This window comes from Pongo abelii, chromosome 16 (assembly GCF_028885655.2).
Source record: "Pongo abelii isolate AG06213 chromosome 16, NHGRI_mPonAbe1-v2.0_pri, whole genome shotgun sequence".
NCBI lineage: Eukaryota > Metazoa > Chordata > Mammalia > Primates > Hominidae > Pongo > Pongo abelii.
The window spans coordinates 103276398-103295392 of NC_072001.2; the positions used below are offsets into that span (position 1 = coordinate 103276398).

General features: G+C 50.8%; 1 protein-coding gene across 3 annotated transcripts in view; it reads right to left on the reverse strand.

Moving 5' to 3' along the window:
- ADAMTS17 (ADAM metallopeptidase with thrombospondin type 1 motif 17) overlaps window positions 1–18995 on the reverse strand; it is a 367718-nt gene that overhangs the window by 81713 nt on the left and 267010 nt on the right. For all 3 annotated transcript variants that reach the window (XM_024232909.3, XM_063716750.1, XM_063716751.1), the window contains 3 exons: window positions 17377–17457; window positions 4242–4399; window positions 1079–1238 (listed from right to left, as the gene is read on the reverse strand). In XM_024232909.3, the coding sequence (XP_024088677.2) occupies window positions 1079–1238; window positions 4242–4399; window positions 17377–17457 (399 nt within the window). The remainder of the gene's footprint in view (window positions 1–1078; window positions 1239–4241; window positions 4400–17376; window positions 17458–18995) is intronic.

Consider the following 18995-nt stretch of genomic DNA (forward strand, 5'->3'; position numbering starts at 1 on the left):
GGAGGCTATGCCAACTGCCGCAGTGCTGTTGCAGGAATAGGCTAAGCACAGACAGTGAGGGTGGTTGGCCAAGATGCCCAGGAAGAAATTTCTGTGTGTCTATAACTCCTACCCATGAAAAATGGGATGAATCCCTTAAATGGTAAGCAATGCTTTACATATTGGACATCTAACAAAAGTTATCCAAGCAGTCAATAGGTGCTCAGGACTAGGGATGGCGGGGGCTATGCCCGGGGTTCCACTCCGTCATCCAACTCTCTGGGTTGCCCTACCAGAGTCCAGGTCAACCTTCTGTCCCAACTCTGTGTCCACTAAAATCCACCCACCCTGTGTTCCATCTCCCATGACCCTTCTATGTGCCCTGCTAGGGTGACAAACAGCACTGTACTCAGAGTTCAGAATGGCTTCCTAGTTCCCCCTCTTGATGACACAACAATAAACACAATGCCTTTTGGTCATATTGATTCTTGCTGTACGACAGGCTCTTTGGCTCACCCTGTGGACCCTGCAGTGGGCAGGAGAGACAACCATCCTATTTTAAAGGTGAGGAAACATGGGGTAGAGAGAGGAAGTCATTTGCTGAGGTCAAGCAAGAAGTTGTGCAGTCAGGACTCATGCTCAGAATGTTTCACCCAACTTGCAGGACTTTTTCTTTCCATTGTATCCTGGAGTGAGGTGGCTGTGGCCAAGAGGGAAGGGAATTTAGGAGTGGACAGAGACATGCTCTGGTGTCCCTCCAACAAGTGGCAGCAGTTGAAGGTCTATTCTGTTTATTCCCAGGGTCCACCTGTCACACCCGAGATGTAATCATACATCAGCCAAACCCCGCTTCACCCACAGGTCAGAGCTGTGGGGCCCTGGGCCCCAGGCAAAGCAGAGGTATGGGCATCACCCTAGTGTGGGAGTCGGGAAGACTCTGCCCAAGTATTCTGCAGAGAGATTTTCGGTGGGATACGGTTAAATTCCCGTGGAACTACAGGTTGCAGATTTCTCACACTCTGTGTGCTGGCCACAGATGCCTTTCTCCTTCCTTCAGCAAAACCCCACACCCAACAGGCCACGGACCACGGCCACTCACCTCCTCCGCACTGCACACTGCACCCTTCCCAGCCGCTGTGGGTCCAGATGAACAAAGAGTCCTGCGGTTTTTCTGGTTCGCTTTGATTTTCTGCAGTGTGGTTTACAGGAACAGTGTATTCATAATGAATTCCATAATCTTGGTCGTGAAATAACAACACCTGGATCAGCCGCAAAACAAAAGGCCATTTTGAAAAGGAACAAAGGCCCGTGGGATTGCCGAATCTGCACACACAGGCACACTGCGGCTGTTTATTTGTGAGGGGTAACCAGCTCTTTTCTGGGGCTGAAAACAGGTTTCACTGAGGGTGCTCCTTCATCTCAGCCCTGGATTCCTCAGGGACTCAGCTTGGGAGTAGGCTGAATGCAAACCATCGTGAGGGAGTTCTGTTCTTTCCTACCCAAGAGAGAGACCAGCTTAGACCAGGAGCTTTAGGATAAGTGACTCTGAAACCTCTCACTGCACTTTTCATGGAGAGCTGCGTCACGCAGAGAACAGTCTACATTCCTGCATGCTCACCCACAAAGCTGCCCTGGCAGACAGGAAAGACACAGACAAACTTTTACCTAGAAAGACATCAGAGCAATTGGGGTGACTCTACTTCTTTGGAAATGAACATCTTCCTTCACTCCCCATCATCAATCACTGCTGTGTCAGTTGGTCCAGAGAGTCAGGGGAAAGGCAAGCTCAAGGGCAAAATGCAGCTCACTGCCAGAGGACTTTCGGGGGCATCAGTTTGGGGTTCAAGGATGCAAGAGTCCTCTGCTGCCATGGGAGCCAGGATGATGACTGTACGAAAGGATGGCAGGAGCCAGACTCAAGGCTTCAAGCCGGGAGTGCAGTGGAGGTAGAGGGAGGGGTCTATCATGTTTTGTGGGAAACTATCATACAGCTTGGAGACCTCGGATCTGAAATCCTAGTCAGCAAGAATCTACAGAATAGATGGGTTTAGAACGGCATGTGACAAGCCTTACAAAGCCAGCAGGTGCATGATCAGCTTTATTTCTCTAGACATAATGGTGCCAAACAAGCCCTCTTGTAGGAGCTTAACATGGCTTGTTTGTGGATAATGAGTCTTCAAGCTAAGCCTGGAAGCAGTGAGTGCCCCTGGGTCTAAGTAACTAGCAGGTTTACTTCCAGCCTGAGAAGTCCAAGAGAATGGGCCAGCAGGCACTAAGGGGAGGGTGTGCATGGCCCACCTGACTTGACTTGGGGCAGACAAGGTCAAAGTGTACCAGACAATGGGAGCCATTTCCCTCCAGCCATCTCTCAGCCTCCAAGGCTGAGTTGTGGGGTTGGGCTGCAGTGCTAAGAGCAAATCTAACTTCATCAACATCCACAGCTCCACCAGAGAGACCTGCCATAACACATTTGGAAAAATGCCTCCAGTTAGGAAAAAAAAAACCACCAAAAACCAAACTAGTCTTAGAAAGAGATCTTTATCATCTCAGTATGAGAATAAGACTGATGAATTGAGAATTCATATGAAAGCGATTTTGTAGCCACGTATAGTGTGTGTGTGTGTAATTGGTTTCAAATGCAGGTCCCCATGATTCTCTGGGTGCTACTGATTCTGCAAACAATGTGTACACCCCAGTTTGGGGACCATGGCTTTCTGTATAGAGGCAAAGGGGCACTTTAAAATCTTGAAGTGACAATCACATTTTGAAAGAAAAGCCATCAATATTAAGCGAGGGCTGAAACTTCAGTTACGGTAGTAGTTGCTTTCTCCGAGTTTTGTTCATCCTGGTCTGAACGAATCCAGGCTGGGTACTTCGCTTTAACGGGCTAACAACTTGCTCAGTTTACAAAGGCTTTTGGTGAAAAGGGAAATACACTCACACTGGTGTTTGCTAGAGAAAGCAAATTCTCATGCTAACAGGTGAAGTTTCAGTACAGGTTTTATGTTTTGCCTCCTCTCTTAGTCCCTCTGAATAACTGCTTTTAACTCAGAACAGGAGGATCTGTTCTGACTGTGACTAGGAAACAATCTTATCCCAGATAAATGACTTAGGTACACATTCTTGGGTCCCAGAAACCTACTTGCAGGAACGTATTTGCAGTGGACTCAGCGGGCTGAGTGGTGCACTGGCAGATTTCTATATGGTTTAGATTGCACAAGAAAACTGCCTTGCCTTTGTCTCCCCAGAAATTGTAACGGGGTTAACACCGCTATGGGGCAATGCCCACCCTGGGTGCCAGTGCTCCCTGGCAGAGCCAGCCTCCTCAGGAGATTCCCTGGGCAATGGCTAGAAAATCTTTTGGGTGTCAACTAACCTGGAACACAGGCTGCCAGAGATCACAAATTAACGGGGAAGAAGAACTTCCATGGAGAGACTCTGGCAGGCACTGTGGACAAAGCGTGCTTTGATTACAGGGGCACAAGCTGCCACAAATCCTGTTTTTTGGAAGGACACACGGAATCAATAATGATGAGCCATCAGAAGTTAGCCATGAGAACTCCTGGATCTTGAGAAGGAAGCAGGGCGCTCCATTCCCTGGAGATCTCTGACATGTTTAAAAGGAGGCATCACTGATGTTTCAGTGGCTTGCAAGGAGGCCTCCCTGAGATAACAGGTAAGACGAATGCACCCAGGCCTGGCCCAATGGCTCACAGGTTTCTGGAGATCACCTGGGGAGTAGAACACCCGCATCATCTGATCCCCCTTCCTGATTCCCAAATGCTTGTTGCAAGCTGGGTCTGTGAAATCTGAGGGATTCTAGTTGGGACCTGGAGTCATAGTTCATTTCCAAAAGGTAATGATATACTCTCTATGAGGGCAGATCTATGCATCTCACCAACTGATGCAAAAGCAGACTTGGAGTGGGGCTGTCTGCTTAATGAGGCCAAGTCTCCCTGGCTGCCATCCACGTGGCTAAGCATTTCCTTCTTTGAGGCAGCTCCTTTTGAAAAAGACAGGAGCTCGGCCAGGGAAGAGCCAGGGGAAGCAATGAGAGAATTCTGAAGCAGGTCATGCAAGGGACTGGAAAAGAAAGGACCCAGAGAGGGGAGAGGACTGAGCAGCAGGGGACCTCGTAAACCCCTGGAAGCTGAATGCATTTTCTGCCCCCAAGGTCCCAGGAAGAAGTAAACTGGAAAGTAACCTAGTAGACCTCTCGGAGCCACGCCCCCTAAGACAAGTGTGGAAGCCCAGCAAGTTACCATCAAGTGCAACGGTAGTTTGGTTGGTCCCTTGGCAGAAATCTTCTCCCACAGCCCCCTTCTCACATAGCGAACAGTTGTGCCTGCAATCTGGAACTCTCCGGGGAGCTCTATCTTCCAGTCACTGTTGATGGATCCCTTACCGGAGTCTTTGAGAGCTAGAAAGCAAATTGAAGACCGAAGAATCAAGGGGCTGGGGGTGGGGGGATCCAGCCTGTCTTTAAAAGGAATCTGTGGCCCCTGAGTGGGGTAGAGGTCTCCCTTCCACAGGGGGAAGGAATGAGGCCTGAAGTGAGAGAAGGGGAGTGCTCTGTGTATTGAGAACAAAAGCCTGGATCGCAGGGAGCACGGAGATGCAGACCCTTAGGATCCCCAAGGAGAGCTGTGGGATTGATGGGCACCTTCCAGCCTGGGCTCCTGTCTCGAAACCAACTCAGATGGCTAGGGTTAGGGGTAGAGGGGCAGGGAACGGAGACGACCACGGTCTGATCTCATTTCACTAAATGTACCCAGCAGATGGTTTTCTGCCTGATTAATTCATTCCATTTTGATGTGTCCTAGGCTACAAACCAGGTTTTGTTGCTTTAGCAAACTCATCAGTTCCCTTTCCTATTACCTACCTGGGGCTCTAGAAGGAGAGCAGCCCATCTCCAGCACCTCTTAAGGATTTGATATCCCCCCATTACTAAAGTGGACGTCCCTTCAGTCAACAACCATTACTCTATTAAGTATGAATGTTTGGAAACCCTAGCCACCCACAGATGTGGTGGTCACACTTGGCAGCTGTGGACGAGCGGTGGTTGGGGGCTGAGCATAGCAGGGGAGAGGCACTCTCATACCCTAGCTCTGTGGGCTTTAGGTTCTCATGTTTGCTCACCCACATCTCTACCAGGGACAGCCTGTGTCAGGAGAGGCTGAGAATCAACATGCTGCTGACTGGCCGTAAGCAGAAACTTAGTTTTCCACACAAGCCACGTATTTACTATTTTCTGAGGCGCTCACCAGGACTTTTCTTGTGTCTTCCCACTTAGGGGTGAAGACCATGTGGTTCTCATGAGGACAGCACCCTGCAGTGACATCCTATTTTGTTGTTGCTGTTGTTATTTAGGAAAAAAAAAAATCCCAACAAACTAAAACCTATTCTGGCATTTTAGGAGAAGGCGGCAGATGACAAGAGGTGATAGTAAGTCTGTCATTTCTCAAAATGGGAACTCCAGGGCACCCTCAGTCCTATGCCCACACTCCCTGCACACGCAACTGGAGCCCCACTGACACCCCAAACTGATCTACATATATCTCCTTGGGACCCTACTCAGTCCATAATCAATGAAATCAGATTGTGCTGCATTCACTGTTCTCTGCTTACTGAGGCCAGAAATAAAATGCCCACATTTAATACTGATTTTGGAAAATGAGAGTTGAAACCCAAAAGGGGTTTTGGTTACTGCTGAATTCATCAGCCCCAGGCTGGGGCAGGCCACAAGCAACAGAGGGTGGCTGGGTAGTCACTGGCCTCAGTTCCCATCTCCAGGACATTATGGTCCCACTGCTCGCTCCCGGCAAACACACAGATGCAGGCTCAGGGCTTCTCGTGTTAGAGGGACTGCCAAGAGAAACAGGTTCCTCGCTTCTAGGAACTTTCCAGCAGAGTGGCTTCCAGTGGGGTCTCGTATCCAGGGTGGCTATGAGAGGCTGAGGATTATAGGACTCCAGGGACAGCTTAGGAAAGAGAAAGCCCTACCACTTGGAGCCGAATCTGTTTCCCTTCAAGAAATCCAACCCACAACTGAACGGTCCTGGCTATGAGAAGGAGGTGAGAATGTTGGGACGCCCAGTTTCCTCTCCTTTTTCTCTTCTTCTGCCACCATCTGCAAACTGCCATTTAAGGGGCATATTCTCTAGGTTGGCTCTTTCATATGCTCTAACCCATTTGATCTTCTCAACAACCCTCTGAATTATTGTCATCACTTCATGGGTGAGGCAATGGGGGCAGAGAGAAGTACCTTGCCCAAACTCACAAAGCTATTCAGTTGTAGAGTGGAGACCTGAATCCAACAGACCAACCCTATTGCACTTATCACTCTGACAACTTTCAATTCCCATTTCTTCAGGTTATAGCATCAGTCTATAGATTTTTATGACTAATGCTGAAATGTGAAAAGGTAAGGCCTGTTTTCAAAAAGGACAAATTCCAGGCTCTGTTACAGGGTTTCATATTCTATACACCCTTACAACAGTGACTGATTTCAAGGATTTCCAATGCTTCTAGTGAGCTAATAATGCAAATATATACTTGGTTATATTAACTATTAGTGAATGTAGGCAAAGGGTGCATGGACGTTCGTCATTCTTTCAAGCTCTCTGCAGGTTTAGAAAATTGTCTCTTGCATATGCATGTGTCCATTTGGTTTTAGGATCCAGTGTGGGCTGGTGGGAAGGAGCAGATAGAAAAAACCAAGGGGTGAGAGTCCTTTAAGACAGCAGTCCCCAGGACTGGTTTTTGGGACTAGGGACTGGTTTCGTGGAAGGCAATTTTTCCACAGACCAGGGGGTTGGGGGAAGTGGGGTGGCGGGGGATGGTTTTGGGATGAAACTTTCTACCTCAGATCATCAGCCATTAGATTCTCATAAGGCACGCACAACCTTGATCCCTTGCACGTGCCATTCACAATAGGGTTTGCACTCCTATGAGAATCTAATGCCCCGCTTCTGATCTGACGGGAGGCGCAGCTCAGGCAGTCATGCTCACTCACAGGGCACTCACCTCCTGCTGTGCAGCCTGGCTCCTAACAGACCATGGACTACTGCTGGTCCACAACCTGGGGTCTGGGGACTTCTGCTTGAAGAAACACCTCAGAAAGCATAAGGTGGGGGAACAGAAGATATACCCTGCCAGTCCCTCAGCCTATTTTGAGGGCCTCCTCACTGGAGGCTAAAGACAGACACAGCTCTTGCTCCCAGGGAGCTCACAGTTTGAAAGGGAGACAGAGAAAAGATGAACATAAGACAATTTCACAAGCTTTACGGCAGGGTGCCTCCGGGGCCCCGGAATGTTGTGGGATGGGGCAGATGGGGAAGGCTTCCTGGGATAAGCCCGCTTTCAGCTGAGCGTGTAAGACAGGGAGAGGAGACAACGCCGCCCGCAGTGTGTGGCTCAGCGGTGTGCGGCTGCCTGCAGTGTGTGAGGCAGGACGCTCGTTCCTGACCCTCAGAGGCCAGGACTGCTAAGATCAGTTCTGGGTGGGGTGATGGAGGCAGGAAGGCACAGCACCCCGTACGGAGAAGCAAGTGGAAGGTGAAGTTTTTTCCACTTTTCAGAGGTTTGGCTGGGAAAAGGAGGCAAGAGATGGAGAGTGGCCTCAGAGGGTGGGAAGGAGGAAGGGGGCTCACTGTGAGGATAGAGGACACCCAAGCATGCGGAGGTGCCCTATACAAAGGAGTCAGAGATGAGCAAATGATTTCTTTGAAGCTGTGTGCTGACCACATTCACACCAGGGCCTGCTCCGTAGCACCCATTTCTCTCACAAAGACCAGAGGGAAGCCAGGCAGCTGCTCTCCTCCTTGCTGGGCCACCGGCACGGACCGGCTGAGTCCCATATCCACGCCCTGCCAGTGACAGACTCCAACACTGGCTGCCCTGAGCTGGATCCCCAGGCTTGTCCCTGGTTCGTTGCTTCTGTGAACACCCACTGTGCCCATCACACGGCATCTGTTTCTCCCTTTAAACAATGGTACCCAGGGTCTCTCCTGGGAACATGCTTTTCCTCCCGTAACTTGGGATTGGACCCCACAGTTCCAGGCACAGGCCCATCACCCAACCCCAAACAGGGGGACTTTTGTTCACCTTAGGAAAAGGCAGCTTTCTTCCCACAGGGATTCCCAGAGACTGGATGTGAGCCTGGATCTACCAGCCCGCAGGAAGATGCCCACAGAGAGGACAGGCAGGAGTGCCAGTGCGGAGAGAAACCGTTTCTCCTGTGACATCATTTTAAGCCCCTGGATCCAGCAGTGCCTGAAGCTGCTGCTCAGCAACTGAGAGCTGGGTTTGGCATTCACACATGCTTTTTGGAGGCTGGGTTAAAAAAATGCTAATCACGATGAGGGCAGAACAGGCGAGGAAAGAAAATTACTATTATGGCTTCCTAAAAATAAGCCCCAGACGTTTACCCCCAAGCTGAGTACCCCTGAGAAGCAGAAGACCGGGCATACTCCACCCCTGCCTCAAACTCCCTCCAGGGCCTCTGCCCATATCCCAGCACTAACACCTCTATCCCAGCTCTAGTCCTCCCATCCCGGCTCTAACACCCCCATCCCTGCTCCAACACCCCCTATCCCTGCTCTAACACCCCTATCCCTGCTCTAACACCCCCTATCCCTGCTCTAACACCCCCTATCCCTGCTCTAACACCCCTATCCCTGCTCTAACACCCCTATCCCTGCTCTAACACCCCATCCCTGCTCTAACACCCCCTATCCCTGCTCTAACACCCCCTATCCCTGCTCTAACACCCCCTATCCCTGCTCTAACACCCCCTATCCCGGCTCTAACACCCCTATCCCTGCTCTAACACCCCCATCCCTGCTCTAACACCCCCTATCCCTGCTCTAACACCCCCATCCCTGCTCTAACACCGCCTATCCCTGCTCTAACACCCCCTATCCCTGCTCTAACACCCCCTAACCCTGCTCTAACACCCCCTATCCCTGCTCTAACACCCCCTATCCCGCCTCTAACACCCCTATCCCTGCTCTAACACCCCCATCCCTGCTCTAACACCCCCTATCCCGCCTCTAACACCCCTATCCCGCCTCTAACACCCCCTATCCCGCCTCTAACACCCCCATCCCTGCTCTAACACCCCCTATCCCGGCTCTAACACACCCCCTATCCCTGCTCTAACACCCCTATCCCTGCTCTAACACCCCTATCCCTGCTCTAACACCCCTATCCCTGCTCTAACACCCCTATCCCTGCTCCAACACCCCCTATCCCTGCTCTAAAACCCCTATCCCTGCTCTAACACCCCCTATCCCTGCTCTAACACCCCCTATCCCTGCTCTAACACCCATATCCCACCTCTAACACCCCTATCCCACCTCAAACACCCCATCCCACCTCTAACACCCCCTATCCCACCTCTAACACCCCCTATCCCTGCTCTAACACCCCTATCCTTGCTCTAACACCCCATCCCTGCTCTAACACCCCTATCCCAGCTCTAACACCCCTATCCCTGCTCCAACACCCCTTATCCCTGCTCTAACACCCCTATCCCTGCTCTAACACCCCCTATCCCTGCTCTAACACCCCCTATCCCGGCTCTAACACCCCCTATCCCGGCTCTAACACCCCTATCCCGGCTCTAACACCCCCTATCCCTGCTCTAACACCCCCTATCCCTGCTCTAACACCCCATCCCTGCTCTAACACCCCTATCCCTGCTCCAACACCCCCTATCCCTGCTCTAAAACCCCTATCCCTGCTCTAACACCCCCTATCCCTGCTCTAACACCCCCTATCCCTGCTCTAACACCCCCTATCCCTGCTCTAACACCCCCTATCCCGGCTCTAACACACCTCCTATCCCTGCTCTAACACCCCTATCCCTGCTCTAACACCCCTATCCCTGCTCTAACACCCCTATCCCTGCTCCAACACCCCCTATCCCTGCTCCAACACCCCCTATCCCTGCTCTAACACCCCTATCCCTGCTCTAACACCCCCTATCACTGCTCTAACACCCCTATCCCTGCTCTAACACACCCCCTATCCCTGCTCTAACTCTCCTATCCCTGCTACAGCACCCCCTATCCCAGCTCTAACACCCCTATCCCTGCTCCAACACCCCCTATCCCTGCTCCAACACCCCCTATCCCGGCTCTAACACCCCCTATCCCTGCTCCAACACCCCGTCCCGCCTCTAACACCCCCTATCCCTGCTCTAACACCCCCATCCCTGCTCCAACACCCCCTATCCCTGCTCCAACACCCCCATCCCTGCTCTAACACCCCCTATCCCTGCTCCAACACCCCCTATCCCTGCTCCAACACCCCCTATCCCGCCTGTAACACCCCCTATCCCTGCTCTAACACCCCCTATCCCGCCTCTAACACCCCCTATCCCGCCTCTAACACCCCCTATCCCTGCTCTAACACCCCCTATCCCGGCTCTAACACCCCTATCCCTGCTCTAACACCCACTATCCCTGCTCTAACACCCCCTATCCCGGCTCTAACACACCCCCTATCCCGGCTCTAATACCCCCTATCCCTGCTCTAACACCCCTATCCCTGCTCTAACACCCCTATCCCTGCTCCAACACCCCCTATCCCTGCTCTAACACACCCCCATCCCTGCTCTAACACCCCCTATCCCTGCTCCAACACCCCTATCCCTGCTCTAACACCCCTATCCCTGCTCTAACACCCCTATCCCTGCTCTAACACCCCCTATCCCTGCTCTAACACCCCTATCCCTGCTCTAACACACCCCCTATCCCTGCTCCAACACCCCCTATCCCTGCTCTAACACCCCTATCCCTGCTCTAACACCCCTATCCCTGCTCTAACACCCCTATCCCTGCTCTTACACCCCCTATCCCTGCTCTTACACCCCTATCCCTGCTCTAACACACCCCCTATCCCTGCTCCAACACCCCCTATCCCTGCTCTAACACCCCTATCCCTGCTCTAACACCCCCTATCCCTGCTCTAACACCCCTATCCCTGCTCTAACACCCCCTATCCCTGCTCTAACACCCCTATCCCTGCTCTAACACCCCCTATCCCTGCTCTAACACCCCTATCCCTGCTCTAACACACCCCCTATCCCTGCTCTAACACCCCCATCCCTGCTCTAACACCCCTATCCCTGCTCTAACACCCCTATCCCTGCTCTAACACCCCTATCCCTGCTCTAACACCCCTATCCCTGCTCTAACACCCCTATCCCTGCTCTAACTCCCCTATCCCTGCTCTAACACACCCCCTATCCCTGCTCCAACACCCCCATCCCTGCTCTAACACCCCCTATCCCTGCTCTAACACCCCTATCCCTGCTCTAACACCCCCTATCCCGCCTCTAACACCCCCTATCCCTGCTCTAACACCCCTATCCCTGCTCTAACACCCCCTATCCCACCTCTAACACCCCCTATCCCGCCTCTAACACCCCCTATCCCGCCTCTAACACCCCCTATCCCTGCTCTAACACCCCCTATCCCTGCTCTAACACCCCCTATCCCGCCTCTAACACCCCCTATCCCGCCTCTAACACCCCTATCCCGCCTCTAACAACCCTTATCCCTGCTCTAACACCCCTATCCCTGTTCTAACATCCCCTATCCCTGCTCTAACACCCCCTATCCCGCCTCTAACACCCCTATCCCTGCTCTAACAACCCTTATCCCTGCTCTAACACCCCTATCCCTTCTCTAACACCCCCTATCCCGGCTCTAACACCCCTATCCCTGCTCTAACACCCCCTATCCCTGCTCTAACACCCCCTATCCCTGCTCTAACACACCCCCTATCCCTGCTCTAACACCCCTATCCCTGCTCTAACACCCCTATCCCTGCTCTAACACCCCTATCCCTGCTCTAACACACCCCCTATCCCTGCTCCAACACACCCCCTATCCCTGCTCCAACACCCCTATCCCTGCTCTAACACCCCTATCCCTGCTCTAACACCTCCTATCCCTGCTCCAACACACCCCCTATCCCTGCTCCAACACCCCTATCCCTGCTCCAACACCCCTATCCCTGCTCCAACACCCCTATCCCTGCTCCAACACCCCCTATCCCTGCTCTAACACCCCTATCCCTGCTCTAACACCCCTATCCCTGCTCCAACACCCCCTATCCCTGCTCTAACACTCCCGAGGAGGTGACTCTTTCTCCACTGACCTTGTTTATGTATTTCTCAGGCCCTTTTCTTAAGATGTTTTAAAGTGACTCTGAATGACAACCTGCAAACTACCCCAGTTCCATATGCCAAAGGTAAAACATCTGGGAAGTCAAGAGTGAAAAGGCCCAAAAAAGGGCAGGAGGGCACAGCTGGAGACGGTTATAAGACCATCCTCAGAAACGCCGCACAGAGGTGGCGGCTGGGCCGGGGAAGCCCTGATTCTGCCATCAGAGGCCCGACACTGGGCGGCAGCAGCAGCAGCAACTACAGCACGAGGCAGAGGCACAGCCACTTGGGCCTTGGAGCCTGCCATCCTCTGATCACCGGAGCGGGGTCTTGCTTGTCTGCAGCGGAATGGGTGCGAGAGGTGTCAGGAAGAGGGCTACTGGAGGCCACGGAGGAGTCACTGGGTATGGTCAAGGAACTGTGGGATAGGAAAGTGAAAGAGGCTGTGGCTGATGGACCAACCCAGGCAAGGTCAACTGCTGATGGGAAGGAACATACTGGACAACAGAGTGCTAGTGACAGCTGGCTCTCTGGGGAAAATAGCCTAGAGTTATAGCGTATTTGCTTCCCAAAGTTTAAATACCCTCACCATGACAGATTTTGTTATCCACCTGGCATCAGTGAACAAAGTGTGGGGAAGAGATGCCTCTAATTGGCTCTCACAAGCCACACACAGCTGTGGGGGCATTTCAATGAATTCTGAAGATGCTTGTCTTTGCTTTGGAGGTCCTGGTCTGGAGCTGATGAGTTGAAGAACTCCTGCACAATCACAACTTGGTTGAGGCCAGGCGTGGGTTTGGGGTCAGCTCTCACAGCCCCAGAAAGAATACACTTGGCATGCCCACGCACTGCCTGTGGCCATCGCTGCAGTGGCTGCAAGTTCTGGCACACTGCAAATGCAGCTTTCCAGCTCAGAGCCTGCACGCCTTTCCTCGGGACAGCGTGCTCCCAGCCACACATTTGTGTATCTCCCGGGGAGAGGAAAACACAGGCAGAGTTATTAGCAGGAGGTCAGCAGAGCCAGGAGGCATAGGGGTTACTTCCAACCTTTTCACTTTGGTGTCACTTAGCAAGGTTCCAAATTTGCAGTTTGCCGTGGTCCATCTGAAAAATCATAACTTCCTGCTAAAATCAGAAGTTCGAGCCTGACATCCCTTCAAAAGAGATGTCAGCCTCAGAGATTCCTTTGGGATGTCAAGATCGTTTTTAACAGTGAATAAATAGGTTCACTGTGGAGTCCCATGAGCAATGACTTCATGAGGCCATGTCAAATCCAGGGAGACAATGCAGGTCACCTCCTGCCCCCTTCTGTGGCAGCTTGGGTTGCTCTCCTGCCTTGCGTTAGCTACAGAGTGGGGTCTGCAAAGGCCTATGAGGCTGCAGCTCCAGGCACTTCTGTGCAGGAGTTCTTTCCACAGCCCTATGCATAATGTATTTTTCTTCCTGAAAGACAACCTTCCAAATTAAATACATTTTGGGCTCTACAAGATCCTGTCCCCTCAAACCTTGGGCATCAGTGAGTATCTCCAAGCCCCCTTTGTCTCTAAGTATTTTGAGATTAATTAGTGTGCCTTGAAATCAGGATATTTTTGGACCCAGAAAAGACTCCACGGGGCAATTAAAATGATTACGAATGCTTTGATTTTATGGGCAATTAACAGAGCGAAGAACAGGGGACTCCCCCAGTGATTTGATTTTATCTGTGAATTCTGAAGTTCTGGTTTGCTGGGGAGATTTTCCCTTGCTCATTTCGCCTGGGCCAGAGATTGGAAGTCTTAAACCACTACCCAAAACATAACCATGCTCACTTTCGTGGGTTTTGCTCAGAAGCTCTCAACAGTTAGACTTCTGTGGGGCACCACACGGGTGGGTACACATTCCTTTGCCACCAGGGCAGAACAAAACCTTTGCAATGAGCTGGAGTGTGAGGTTACATGCAGAACATCCATTTCTGTCTCCAGCCCTTCTTCCTCTCTGTGGACACTTACACACTATCCTGGTCTTCCAGGCACTGTGGGAAAGACCATGAGCCATTCCAGGGAGCGAGGTGGGAGCATTCCTGAGGGAAGGGCACTGCTCCTTTTCAGAGCTGGCTGGAGGCAGATGCGAGCTCTGATCCTGTCCACATGCCCCTCTCTGGCACGGAGCTGCACAGAAGCCCAAGTAGGGTTCTTTTAGTCTCTCTCCCTCCTAGCTTCACTGGAAGACCTGACCCACAGTCAACCTACTTCTAATCCTGGCAGCGAGTCAGCTCCTTTTATTTCCACTCGGAGTTCTGCCAGCTCTGTTCTTAGCTATGGATACAAACTGCCCAGGCATTTCCTGTTCCAGGTGGTTTTGAGCAGAAAGCCAGCCAGCGTGGGCTGAAGGTAGGTGGGGTGAAATTCTTCAGGAATTGCTCCCAGCAAATGTGAGAGTAATTCAAAGTTACACTGGGTTGACTTCCAAAGCACCCAGCCCCGAGTGGAAACAAGGCCTTTTTGAACTAACTTTAGAAACATAATGAGTGTGGACCACCTTCAGGCTTGCCCGTGTCCATCAGCCAGGCCCTGGAGTCCTGGGATTATGCCTTCTGGATAAGATAAGGCAGGAAGCTGGCTCCAACCTCCCACGGAGGCCCACTGCTTCTGGAGAGCTCAGCAGTCACCCCAAGACGTTAAACCAATCTCTGTGGGAGGCAGGTTTGTTCCGAAGTGCACACAATGTAGTGGTAACAACAGGCAGGTTTAACGTGTGTTCTCCAATGAAAAATCTCCATCCGGCAGTCTCTGGCCACGAATGGACAGAGTAATTCTGAGAGGCTCCATGAATCGCAGTGAAATCAGAGGAGGTGGAGACCCTGGATGAGACACCAAGCCCCCTGAAGTTTCAGCTTGCCCCTCTGGGAAGGAAGCAGAGCAATACCTCGCAGCCCATTTAGGGGGATTAGGGATCAGGTCTCCAAGGCATAGCCGAGCTCCGTGATTGGGAGCCACTATCGCGGATGCTACTGTTCTTTTTTTGTATACATGGCCCTCAGGCTTCAGGAGCTGAGGGACGATCACAGGAGCTTGTTCTCCTGGGTGGCATCTGCTAGTTAGCACCTGTTGGCCCTAAAGTGAATTTGAGTGAAAGGTCCGTTTGTACCATAGGAATGGGAAGTTGAGGAGCGATCCAAAGGATTCTAACATCCTCTGTCATTCTAAAATTGCCATGCAAAAGTGGAGATAAGGAAGACACTCCTATCGCCAGACACTTAGGGCTGAGCCAGGTGGAGAAGCCATGCTGGGAAATCTCAGAAGCCAGGGTCGGAAGCCAAGGGACTTACTCGCAGGGGCACCTTCTGGGCTTGATGGAAGAACCACTAATTCAACCTCCAGACTGAGTACTTCTTGGAATACCCAGACTGTGAATTTTGAATTAGGATGAAAGGTGACATCAGCCTCCCACAGAGGGCCTCCAGTACATTCAAATGCATGGGTTGGGAAGGGGAAGGGTAACTTTTTGGCATGATACCAGGTGGTGGGGCTTCCAATGCAAATGCTGGTGAGGTTGACCCAATGTCCTTTGAGGGGCAGAAGGAGAGGGAGTGGGCTCTTTGCGAATTTAGTAAAAAGAGGCTGTCACTTTTGAAGCTGCCAAAAGCAGCAAGAGGCCTTGTTTTAGAATGCATTTTTAAGTGTTCTATTTGCAGAGTGACAGCTGGGACAGCTGAGGAGGAGAGTGCCAGGCGAGGCAGGGACACTGTCCATGCAGGGGAGGTGAAAAACCACGGGGCTGATGAAAATGCACATGGATATCAACTCCAGGGATGTCAAGGTCTTACCCTGGCAGCAGAAGCACGAGCGGCCATCACAGCCTCAAGGAGGCAGGGTGGATGGCAGGTGACCAAGCTGGGAGGAGGTGGCAGGGCAGCTTGGGACATGGGGGGATCCACAGAGTGTGGTGCCAGTGATACCCCACGTGGGTGCTTGGAAATGGGCACTCCTGCCTTCCCCAAGGCAGGTGTGCGAGGGACGTTTAGCATCAAAACATTCCCTAACTCTTTAACAGGATTGTGATCTTCACTGTAAACTTGCCTATTAGAGATTTGTTTTGTGTCTGTCTCATTAGACGTTGAGTCTCTCAAGCAGAGACCATTTCAAAGAAAGACTCGGACTTTTGCATAGTCTATAAAGGCAGGAATGTGGACAAAGATGTCATTTTAAAAAATCAGTGATAAAAATGGAAATAAAAGGGTTTCATGGGTAACTTCGATTTAGCTAAAATCATTTTTGAAACCAGACAAATCATGTCTTACTTTTTCTTTCTTCAGTCTCAATCAGCACTTTGCAACACAGGCTGAGAGATGATGACATGAAAACAGCTCAGAAGAGGGGTACCTGAGGAAGATCAGCCACCTTGAGTTTAAGTTTAACCCAAGACAGGAACATGGGATTAGAGCTGGCAGAAGGACAGGGGCCACAGCATGTTCCAGCAGAGGCAGCCTCTGGGCACCCTGCTGTCTCCACTTCTGTGTCCAACTCAGAACTCCAACCACCTTGGGGCTCAAGTCCTGGGCTGACCTTTGCTGGGGTCGTCTGGGAATTGGGCCAAGGATACTCTCGGAAGGTCTTCTCTGGCTAGGAAGGGATTTATGAGAATGGCTTTGCTCATGCATAGTTAGGAAAACTAGTCCAGAATAGATCCCAAGTCTATGGAAAGATGTGGGTGTTTGTGCTTGAAGTCAATGGAGCTGGCCACTAGGAATTTGGGATACACAGACCTTAGTGAAATTGGTATCCTTCTGGGTTTCCATTAGACTTAAGACTGTTCTTTTTCCAGCTAAGAAGTCATCCCCAGAGCCACTGGTAGCCCACTGGGGCTTCCTGCAAGGTGGCCAATGGCCTGCACTGCTCAGACTCAAGCTGCTCTCAGCTCTCCTGGTGTTACTTTGGGGGACTGGTAACCTGCCCCAATTCCTCACAACTTCCTTCACTCTTCTATGATTTTCCTTCCTGTCCCAAGCTTGTCTTCCACCATTTTCCTTCCTGTTCCCGTCCCTAATCCACCCTGGGGGTGGCTGCATGTTAGTCAAATATGACGGCACTGTGTGGTCCCCTCTGGGTGCTCATGTCATTACAATACAGGCGTGAAACCAGCCATAACCCGGGAGGAATGACACTGAACCAATTTACCAGACTGATCATCAAAATCGATTCTCAACACATAAATGGTGAGTCAAGTCATTTTTGTTTTACCCAGAAAGCTGTGGGCAGGTTTATCCTCTACCACACGGATCCTCCGAGCTCCAGCAGGAATGACGGCAGCTTCGATATAACCTGTAGCAACAAATGACATAGAGGTAAACCACATCTCCACCCGGCACCAGAGGCCATGCAGCATCCCCCGGCCAAAATCTAGCTACCAAGCCCCCCACGGTGGCTTCAGAAATGGAGGGCTGGAGCAGAAGGAGGAGGCTCTCCTAAGGCCAGAACCTCCCGGTGGCGCCATTTCCACAGAGCAGGATTTGCACGTGTTTCAGGTTGAGTGGTGTCCCCCTACTCCAAATTCGTATGTTGAAGTTCTAACTGCATCCCCCCCAACCAGAACATCAGCATGTGACTACTGCAGACATATTAAGATGAGGTCATCTTGGAGTAGGTGGGCCTAATCCAAGATGACTGATGTCCTTATAAAAAGGGGAAGTTTGGACACAGACATGCACACAGGGAGAATGTCACGAGAACATGAAGGCAGAGATGAAGTGATGCTTCTACAAAGCAGCCAAGGAACGCCACAGACTGCCAGCAAACCACCGGAAGTTAGGCAAGAGGCATGGAACAGATCCTCCCTTGTGACCTGCAGAAGGAACCAACCCTGCTGACACCTTGATCTCAGATTTCTCAACTCCAGAACCAAAAGACAGTAAGTTTCTGTTGCTTTTGCCACCTAGTTTGTGGCACTTTGTTATGGAAACCATAGCAAATGAATACGGCCTGGTATTCTACGTGAATGGTACCTCCCTGGAGCATCAGTGAATAGTGGCCCTGGTCTCATTCATCTGCTGGAGGGCCTTTCGCTCTTTGTTGTATTTTGAACTTTCCCTGAATATCCATGGGATGACAGCAGAAACCAAACAATTTACCCTATGACAAAACTACAGTATTGCCTTAACACACAGTGCACTGTTTCTTGCTTCCACTGTCTTTGGCCATTTCTGCAACTATCACACTTGTATAGTTTTGTCCATTTCCTTGCATGTTTTTAAGCAGAGTAGGGGGCCAGGATGGCAGGTGGGCAGTGAAGACTCAGGGAAGACATGACTGAAGCTGCCAGGGCAGAAGCTGGCAACTGGCTAATGCCTGGTTAATAGGGTGATTGCCAATAAGCGAGCCTAACATGATGGTGAGACTCTGAAATGTAGGCTGGTAATAATTTTGGTTTGATTTTTATTTGGGATTTAGACAAGAGTATTAGGCGTTTGTTTCTGCAATTTAGATGAGGATCTCAACTTAGATTACAAATCCTAGCCCTGTTGTTCCCAATGTGATCACCAGAATCATGAGTGGAGCTGTAAAAAGTTAGAGATTTCTAGGTTCAAGTATGTGGAAATCATGGAAATACCTACTTTGAGGGGTTTATTTATTCATTCATTTTCTCACAATAAAATGGCTTTCTTTTTATTATAAAAATAGTATACAAAAGTTCAAACAACATACAGCAGAAAACCAGAATTGACCTATACCATATCACAATGAGAAAATTACCCCAAGAAAGTAATATTTTGGTGACCAGCCTTTTCAACATCTCTTAATGCATATAAACATACATATATCATTTTATGTGAATAGACTAATATATGTACTTTTAAAAGATC